A 10,257-nucleotide genomic window follows, 5' to 3' on the forward strand; every position below is an offset into this window, starting at 1 on the left:
ATTATGGTAAGGGGCGTTACATTTCCGATGCGTGCTTGTGGTGTTCGGCCAATCACAATGCACTGGGTCAGCTGGCCAATCAGAGCAGACTGCGCTTGTCGGAAGGAGGGACTTTGTAGAAAACGAAGGGTTTGAGAGAGGCGGGGCATAGAGGACCTACAATAATGTACAGTATTTGAAAAATAATGTGTTTTTTGAACATTAAAGCATGTCATCATATTCTGATACACCAAATACACAAAATAATGATATTTAAAAAAGCATCATATGACCCCTTTAAAGCTGTCCCTTTTACAATCTTGCTAATTTTATGCAGCCTACATGATTCTGTCAAATGACATATTATAACAGGTATTAACAGTAGAGATATAAAGAGAGCTATATAGTTAGGCCTACTAACAATTTGCCTGTTAAATACAATGCAAATTGTATGGGAAAACAATCGCCCTGATTCTTATCGTTTGCCCTGTGTAGTCTATTTTAGTCATTGGATAATATAAATTCTAATATAAAAGTAATTCTAATATGTTTATACACATAAGTAAAAAACGCTAAACTTCATTCATTCTCATTCACTAAATAAAACACCCACACATGCCCGGTCTTCTCTTGCATTGTTAAAACGCATTAAACAATGCAACCACTAGCATAATCTGCCACGAGAGGGCGAGGCGTAAACCCAGAGCGAGCTCTGATTGGTCCATTCACACAGACGTCACTCGAAAGGCGAGGCTTAAGCGTTTGATTGGCATTGTGTGTGTCCGAATAGTTAGCCACGGGACCCACGACTAAAAGCTTTGAATATCTGACCGGGACGACTGGAGAGGACTCGGAACAACCTAGGTGAGTGCATAGATCGCATTATTTGCAAAATGCGGATCGGAGCAAGTTGTGTTTCATTTAAAAGTAACATTATATGTGCTGGGAAGAGCCACATTTGGGTAGAAATGACTTTGCCTTCGGAAGTCCAGCCCCCAGCTGTCCGTTTTTAGTGTGCGTGTGCTTGCGCGCGTGTGTGAGTGTGAGTGAGTGTTTGGAAAGCACCAGGTTCGGTCACTGATGGGGGAACAGTGACTTGAGTGTCTGTGCTTATCTGTCCAGTGTCCTGTCATGGTTCAGGTGAAACAGGTTATCTGCTTTGCGCGCTTTGAATAAATAACAAAAATGGCCGCGCGTGTGAAAACATCTGTAAGAAATATAGTTTGTAAATACATATTATTGATAATCGTTTGCCAGGATAGATTTTGTTTGAGTCGTCCTGCCGATATTGATCTGTTTTTGCTCATCTGCTGGTCTTCATTGATTAAACGTCCCGCGCTGCAGTTTTGTTGGAGCGGAGCTCGAAAAAAATATCCCGTGGGAATTAAAACATGTTTAAAAAGGACTATATGCAACTTCATAAATAAATCTTAATCGCGTACATATGCGATCGTCTCCTTTTGACTGTATGTGAAACGAGATTTTGTAGGCTATTCTGTAGGAAGAGGACATGGTGGGAGTCATTGCGCATTTCAGCTTCTGTCGGTCTCAATTGTGTTGTTTTAAAGGCAAACAATTGTTTTGTCAATTGAAAATCCTTCTAATGTGAAAAACCCACGAATATTGCTTAAATGTACAGTCTGATAGCTACTCGGAGTGTAACATTCTCGTTTATTTCATAATTACGCAGTGTCCTACTCCCACTCGAACCCTGGACATCTGCCTGCGTAAACATTTCCTGTGAAGTAACCGGGGAATCCCGCTACGTCATTACGCAGAAGACTTGGGGTTCCAAATGGGCGTGGCTTCAATTACCACAATGTCAGGAAACTTTAGAGCAATTTATTATTTTCATCCCTCCACAATTTTTATTCATTTTTACATTCATTCATTCTTAATTCATACATTTTACCTAATAATCTTAACAGTACATTTAACTTATTTTGTCTTGCCAATTAATTGTCTTTAGTGTTCATAATAGAATTTTGTCTCTTTTTTTGGCATTTTATTTTTGCTACATAAATTATCTCAAATCCTCAGTGTTGATCACTGTTGCATAATTAATGTCATTTGTATGTTAGAAATTTATAATTTATAAATTAACTGCTACTTCTACAAATGAAAATATACTGTAAGTCCCCTTTAACAGGTTTTATCTAAAAATTACATATTATCAAATGCGCCAACAAGTGCAGTCAAAACATCTGACAAATCTATAGTGAGTTTTTTTTCTCTCTCACAATTCTTAACTTAGTATATAATACTATTCAATTTTGTATTGTATTTTTACTTACTTAAACTTTGCCCTTAACTCAATGGAAAAATTGTACAAAAATATGAAGCATAAATAACACAAATGAAAATGGTAGATATTGTTCCTTTTGAATAGAATAAACATACTGTATACTTAACATGATGATACCATGATGAGAATTATTGTTGTTGCTTTTCATTATTTGTTTTGCTGTAACACTTGGCACAATCGGTGTAATCCTCTTATTTGCAGGACACTTCCTCATGCAAACTGACCTACATTTTCATGCGAGGGGGGGTTTGCAGGGGGATGTGCCGTACCCTTTGTTAAGAGACGAGTGTGTGTGCGCTCCATCAAGTTCACTAATTATCAAGCTTTTCTTGAGATGTCAGCTGTAGCAGCATAGGCTGTGGGAAGGACATTAGGCTGTTGGCAAATCCAGGTTACCAGCCACTCTTTATGAGACTAGATAGACTAGAGAGACATTCGTAAGCTGGTGCACCCAAACATTAATTGATGCATATCTTTGTAATTTTAGAAAAAAAAAATGAAATGATCAAATCTTTTGTTATGTGTTTTATTATTATGTCTTTTTGTGCACCCGTTTTAATGCTCAGAATATTTCCAGGATTTTTTCTTTAAAAGCTTGCATAACTTTTGCATTTTTGTAGTAACATGTTCAATGTTCAGAAAGTTTCCAGTAATGGCCCAGATATTCACTGAAGCTTGCAGAATTACACAGTCGCTCGAGAATCCATCTTAATTCAACATGTATGTTGGGCACCTATTTTTATCTGACATGTAATATGCATAGCACACTCTCCAACTTCTTCACTTGAAATGAAAATGCCTATGAATGCTCTGTGATCTGACTTGTCTGGACATCCCAGTTGTTCACCTGACATCAGTCCTGTTAATAGACTGTTAAAGGAATAGTTCACCCAAAAATGAAAATTTGCTGTAAATGTACTCATCCTGAGGCCATCTTAGATGTAGATGAGTTTGTTTCTTCCTCGAAGCAAATTTGGAGAAATTTAGCATTACATCACTTGCTCACCAATGGATGTTCTGCAGTGAATGGGTGCCGTCAGAATGAGAGTCCAAACAGCAGATAAAAACATCACTATAATCCACATGACTCCAGTCCATCAATTAATATCTTGTGAAGGGAAAAGCTGTGAAGGGAAAATTTATCATTAAGGCATCTTAACTTCAAATCGACACTTCTGGCCATAATATGGGTTCAGAATAAGTCCATCCCCTGTTGTCCTCTTGCATCAAAATCTAACAACATATTTGTTTAGAACTGTTTTGGACTGTTTTTGCTTGTAAATGGTGCTCAATCTCTGCATATTCCTCTCCTGATTCAGACAACAAACTCATAGGCCTACATCTTGGATGGCCTGATGGTGAGTACATTTTCAGCAAATTTTAATTTCTGGGTGAACTATTCCTTTAAGAAATACATTTCATGGTTGTTCACACCTGTTATATTAATTCATGAATGCATAAGTTTATTTATGTGCATCATATTCAAACAATATGAATGTCACATCATTATGTATGTCAGATGGCAAATACAATGCCAATAAACCATCATCATCATGTATTGCTTTTATAAAGAATTCATTTTTTTTAAGTTTGTGACATGAAGAGGTGAATGGAGCAGAAATGGTGTGGATTTTACTTAACACAACAAACCAGGCAACTGCCTCCTGACCTCAAATGACAGTTCACACAATGACCCACTGTGTCAGGATCAGGGCTGTGACAGTCTCTGTCCCGACCCAGGAGGAGAACTGTGTGTAAGTGTGTGCGTTTGCGCAAGCAGTGTTAAATGGTCCTTCTCTCTCTATAGATTCTGCACTTGTCTGGAGCAGTGGATGAGTAGTTTGTAGCAGCTCGGGGAGGGAGTGGGAACAGCATCGGCCACAAGTGAGTTGTGTGTGAGTGTGTAATTGTGACCAAAGAAACGTGTGTGTTCATTGATCCAATGTTACTTGAAAGTATATGAACTGTATTAGTGAATGTGACATTGTCTTCACAGCTGGAATCTCATTGATCGGCAGCCATGATCACAGGTAGAGATGGTGAAGTGAGCAGGAGAGAGATTGAATGCACTTATCTGGCCTGTGATTTACTATGAGAGTACAAGCACTTTTTGTAATAGAGTCGTTAAACTGCTGAAAAATAGCATGTAATTAGTAAATCAGGTATACTAATATAAATAGATCTGAGAGATGTAAACACATAAAATGATAGAGTTAAATAAGATGTAAAAAATTGATATAAAACAGTTTAATTTCTCTGCATATTCAAGATTCTCTGCATATTCTGTTTTTTTTTAAATTGTTGAATAGGGTGCTTAATGATTGATAGTATGTTCATTAGAAGTTGCACATTTGCCACCTTCCTGATTCACGGACATGCAAATGACTGACATTTTGAAGGGTCAAATTGTAATATCAGCAGTTTTATTTTAGTATGAAAGTGAAAGTGAAAGCGACGTGACATGTGGCCAAGTATGGTTACCCATACTCAGAATTAGTGCTCTGCATTTAACCCATCCTAAGTGCACACACACACAGCAGTGAACACACACACACCGTGAACACACACCCGGAGCAGTGGGCAGCCATTTATGCTGCGGCGCCCGGGGAGCAGTTGTGGTATTGAAGGTGGAAGGGTGGAAGAGAGCACTGCACATTCACTCCCCCCACCTACAATCCCTGCCAGTACGAGACTCAAACTTGCAACCTTTGGGTTACAAGTCCAACTCTGTAACCATTAGGCCACGACTTCCCCCAAAGTAAATCATATTTTTATTCATTGTATTTAGTTGAATTAGTTTTTTAATTTTATATTTTCTGTTTTCATTTTAATTTTAGTACAAAAATAATTTTGGGGTTTTTAATAATTTATCATTTTTGTTTTTAAATATGTCTATATAGTACTTATTAAGTTTTATTTCAGCTTTAGTTATTTTAATATCAAGTTAAACATATCATTTACGTATTTTATTTTATATATATTTTTTATTTTGTTATGCATTTTTATTTCAAGTAACAAACTATTTTTTTAAAGGTTTTAGGTTTAATCTTATGTAACTATAATCATGAATATTTGGGATAGTTTACAATGTATTGTAACTCCATTATTTGTTGGTCAGATAAGTCCTCACAGTCTCTCTCCACACATTTATGCCTAATAATATATATTTTTTGTACCTAGTGCTGCAATAATGCTAACAAAGAGCAAATGTTAACTACATATACTTACTGTTGTTGGGAAATCAAAGCCTTCATTTGGGTTTGGTTAAGTTGGTTTATTTTAATTACATCTATGGGACATGGTAGACATAAAATGCTGCTAAAGGTACACTCTGCAGTTGCTACAGGCTTATATTAGTACTTCAGAGTTGCAAAAGCTCTCTATGTGTAGCTTGGAAGTAACCTGCAAGCTAATACCTTACAAAGATAATGGGATTTTTCTGCGACTGCAGATTGTACCTGAAAGCTGATGATGATTTGCATGTTCCTGGGCTGTCAGAGGTAATTTGTTAACTCACTGTCTCCTTATTTACTTCTTTGGAACCATTTCTCACATTTATGTTTGTAAATGAGTGTGAAATTAACCAAAATCGCTATTTGTTTAACAGACTAATGCTAAAGGTTAAGATGGCAGCTAAATTCAGCTTCTAAACACACTGCACTTTCCTCCTAAATGCATCATTTAAAGCACATGTGCAGTAAACATATGGACCTTAACTGGAAGTATCTCACCCCTCAGGCATTATTCATCACCTCTTTTTTCCCCCACCTCTTTGATGAGTCATTTACACCTGATGCTCAGCCGTGCCTTTTCAGCCTTGCTCCAACAAGCACATAATGGATTCTCTAATCCACCATGGTTGAGATTAAAATCCGACTCAGATTTACAGAAAGCAATGCTATGAGAGGGGGGAGGAAGAAAGGGAGATGTGGGGGAGGGGCACTGGATTAGGGACAGATCTTATCCTCTTACGCCACAGCTGTGCAAGTGAGGCATCTCTCTGGATGCCTCTACAAACTGACCTCAGATCAGACTAGGCTACTGAATCAGTATTAAACAGAGAAACGTTTATTTTAGACCAGCCATTTGGATGAGCTTCTGAATGTCTTTTTCCAAATCAGGACAGTTTGGCCATGTTATACTATATATTTTGAATATGGTTGTATATACAAAATATGTGTTGTGTATATGTAAAAAAACAAACAAAAAAATGTTAACAGTCAGTTTAGTTCAGATGGCTTTAACCTGGGGATCACAGTCGAATCAAGATTAATTCCATCCAGATCAAACATTATTTTTCATACATTCTTGTAATATTACTGTAAGCATTGCTGGAGTTTTCTCCCCACATAAAGTCTCTTTATTATTGTTGTTATTATTGTTTTGCTTTTTTTGTTATTATTATTTCCTTTAAATATATAATTAGTTGGAAAATAATTTCAGTTTTAATTTGAGTCTTTCATAATTTAAGAACTGAATGTCCAGTTGTAACTCCAATAAGCATTCAAAAAACAGACACGTAAAATAATTATATTTAAAGTAAGTTTTTTTTAAAAGAAATATTTATTTCTTCGCAGCCTGAAATGAAGACGGACACAGTTTTTGTTTTATCCAGCTGTATTTACTCAGTACTTAGAACATCAAAGTGAAAGATATAACACCAACAAGTAAAAAACAAAACAAAAAAAAAAACAGAATCACTGAGGCTGCGTTTACACTTGGCATTAACATGCGACCTGTATCCGGATGTTGTACACATACACTTTGAAAGACAAGTGTAAACGCGCTTCTGATCGGAATGTTATCCGATCAGCGTGTCCTGGTCCAGAGGTAGTCGAGGACGCATTGTGATCGGATCTCATGGCGCTTTTCCACTGCGTGGTACGACTCGGCTCGGTACAAAGAAATAGATAGCTGTATAATTTTAAATTCTCGTACATCACCAAGGTTTCCTATTCTTCGCGGAATACGTCAAGGTTGCCCTTTGAGTCCCTTTTTATTTTTATTTGTTGTAGAAACATTATCCATAGATATTTTGCATAATAATAACTTTGCTGGCCTTAATATCTTTGGCAGAGAGATTCGAATCTCACAATTGGCAGATGATACTACTTTATTCTTGAAGGATAAAGAGCAAGTTTCTCCAGTCTTAACTACAATTAATGCCTTCTCTAACGCTTCTGGGCTCAAACTTAATTTATCTAAGTGTGAAATGATTTGCTTATTTGACACTGTAGAAACTGACGTCAACTCTGAATTGTTTGCAATAAAAAAAAAAAATAAAAAAAATTTGGAACCTCAACCGAGGTGGTACTAAAAAAAGTACCAGGTACCGTACCCAGTGGAAAACCCCCCAAAAGTGAATGTCCTGATTGACTGATGATCCGGTCTGCCTGATCAGATCACGGTGATCGCATGTTAATGCCAAGTGTAAACGCAGCCTGAGTTAGCACTCCTCAAACACATCTTGAAGATTCTGAGGCAGATGAGACAAAAATTTAATTATTTGGCCTCAACACCAAACGATATGTCTAGTGGAAATCCAATACAGCTCACCATCCAAATAACAGCATTCCTACAGTAAAGCATGGAGGAGGTAATATCCTGTTATAGGGGTGTTTCTCTGCAGAAGGGACTGGAGCACTTGTCAGGATAGAAGGAGTACTGTTCGGGTTTACAGTGTGGGGGCGTGTTAGAACGAGCCGTTTTAGGTAGGCGTGGTTGACTCTTAACTTTTATAAAGAATATCTCTTTGGATTTGAGACTTTAGTCTTTGCAACTTTACAGATCTTCTTTATGCACCAAGAGCTTGTAACACTCCAAAGAGAAAGGAAAACTTGAAATCGCATCATATGACCCCTTTAAACCTCATTGAAAATCTGTGGAATGACTTGAAGACTCACCATTCAATTTAACTGAACTTGAGCAGTTCTGCAAAAAAGAGTGGGCAAATATTGCAAAACATAGATTTTGCAAAGTTAGTAGAGACAAATCCCAACAGACTAAAGGCTGTAATTAAAGCAAAAGTTGGTTCAACAAAATACTGACACAAGGGAGTGATCATTTTTCCCAACTCATTGATTGTTTTTTTGTTTTTTTCTGACGTGTTGTTATATCTTTCAGTTGGATGTTTTAAATTGAAATGAGTAAATACAGTTGGATAAAACAAAAACTGTGTCCATCTCCATTTCAGGCTGCAAAGCAACAAAATTTGATTATTTTAAAGGGGTGTGATTCTTTTCTATACCCACTGTATGTTTGAAATTGTATGAATTCAAAATTAGGTGGTTATTGCTTAAATAACCAGGTTGGTTGGAATTCTTGGTTCAGTATGATGGTCATGAAATGAGACTAAATAAACGAAAGATTATAATGTGTCATCGCTTTCAGAGTAAAACTACGTGAGCTGCTGTTAATACATCCTAATGTTAATACAAGCTAATGCATTTGACCCCAGCTAACATTATCAGCACTAAAACACTGCAGCCTACCAGCTGATTCAATCCAAGCATTAAACATTATACAATCAATACATGCATTCAAAGCTTTATGCTTTTGACTGTTTGCCGAATAACTGTGGCCTGCTCAAAACGTGACAGTAAATATGAACATTATTCATATACAGACCATTTGGTCTTCCGTTGAAGTGTTGAGTGCAGTGTGTTGCTGTTCATTAAGAAAAGCAGAAGTTTTCACTGTGACATCCTTATGACCAGGATTGGGACAAAGAGCGTGAGATTTGCAGAAAAATCAGTGGGGGACATGTTGAATGAGGGTGGGTGAATCTCAAGTTGGCCCTTCAGTCCCCCCGGTTTGAGAGCTTATATAAGGAAACTTATGTAAAATGCACTGGGGGGCTTAACTGGGCGATGGGCTGTCTCTGACGTGAGGGGGTGGAGTCTGAAACAGCAGGGGAGGGGATTGTGGGATTAGATGTTTAGAGGGAGGGCTGTATGTGTGTTTTTAAGTGAAGCGCTAGTAAGAGGATCTGTGTATGTGTATGTTTCCACATCTGTGTTCGGTAGGCGTCTGGAATACTTTCTCTCCTTTCTTTGCTTGGATGTCTCTCTGCCTCTTTTTCTGTCTTGCTTTTTTCACTCTTCTGCCTCCTGTCAGCTTTTTTATAGAGTCAGAGTAGAGAGTAGTTTCTGTCTAGGTTTTTATTTGATTAGTCTCTTTGTTTTCATTGGCAAGTCAGCATTTTTCTTGTGGTTCAGTAGAGCAGAGGTCAGATTTGACAGCAGGAATGATTCTCACTGTGGGCGAAGTGTTCTCAAACGGAGCAGGTTCTAACTCGGATGCCGGGGGCGTTGGAGAAACTTGGGAGGGGATGTCTGAACTTGTTGAGAGCGCAGACACTCCTGGAGGTTAGAGATCTTCTTGTTTTTTCATATCCTCTGTAATTATATGTTCAAATATGAATGGCATTTTATGGCTCTTAGATGAGGAGCATGAAATATTCTGACCAAACCAAAAGTAGGTTGCCAGGTTGTGTCAAAGTGTGCCAATTAGAGTACAGAGCATAGCTTGTGGCATTGGTTTGACAGATGAGTTGCATATGTTTTATTTTTGTTCCATTTCTGTATTTATATAATGTATTAATGGAAATTCTTGCTGATTCTGGGGGTGAGAGAGGATTTCTTGCAGAACAGGAGATTCTGAAATGCAATGTTGAAGTTACATGCATTAAATCAACACAGAAACATTTCTAATAGTGCTCTTAGATCAGATTGTTCTACTTCAACAGTAAAATAAAAATAGAAGACCATCTGAGGGTAACTACCTACTACCTCAAATTAGTTAACTGAAATTTTAAGAAGTATACAAATATATCTTGAAATAGCTTCACATTTACAGAACCAGAATTTGACAAACTGTTTTTTTTTCTTTTTTCATTGAAAATGAAATCAATGTTTGCTAGCTAAGAAGAGGCACAAGCAACTGTAAGTTGTTTATATATATATATATATATA

The 10,257-nt window shown here is 37.2% G+C and overlaps 1 protein-coding gene across 1 annotated transcript in view; it reads left to right on the forward strand.

Annotated features, from left to right (window-relative positions):
- The first annotated feature begins 738 nt into the window (after positions 1-738).
- Positions 739-10,257, forward strand: part of LOC107739609 (MAGUK p55 subfamily member 6-like) — a 20,805-nt gene continuing 11,286 nt past the window's right edge. The window contains exons 1-4 of the mRNA XM_016551768.1: positions 739-843; positions 4,092-4,168; positions 4,281-4,314; positions 9,502-9,651. Of these exons, the coding sequence (XP_016407254.1) occupies positions 4,305-4,314; positions 9,502-9,651 (160 nt within the window). The 5' untranslated portion in view covers positions 739-843; positions 4,092-4,168; positions 4,281-4,304. The remainder of the gene's footprint in view (positions 844-4,091; positions 4,169-4,280; positions 4,315-9,501; positions 9,652-10,257) is intronic.

Source organism: Sinocyclocheilus rhinocerous, unplaced genomic scaffold, assembly GCF_001515625.1.
Source record: "Sinocyclocheilus rhinocerous isolate Xijiao unplaced genomic scaffold, SAMN03320098_v1.1 scaffold314, whole genome shotgun sequence".
NCBI classification, from domain to species: domain Eukaryota; kingdom Metazoa; phylum Chordata; class Actinopteri; order Cypriniformes; family Cyprinidae; genus Sinocyclocheilus; species Sinocyclocheilus rhinocerous.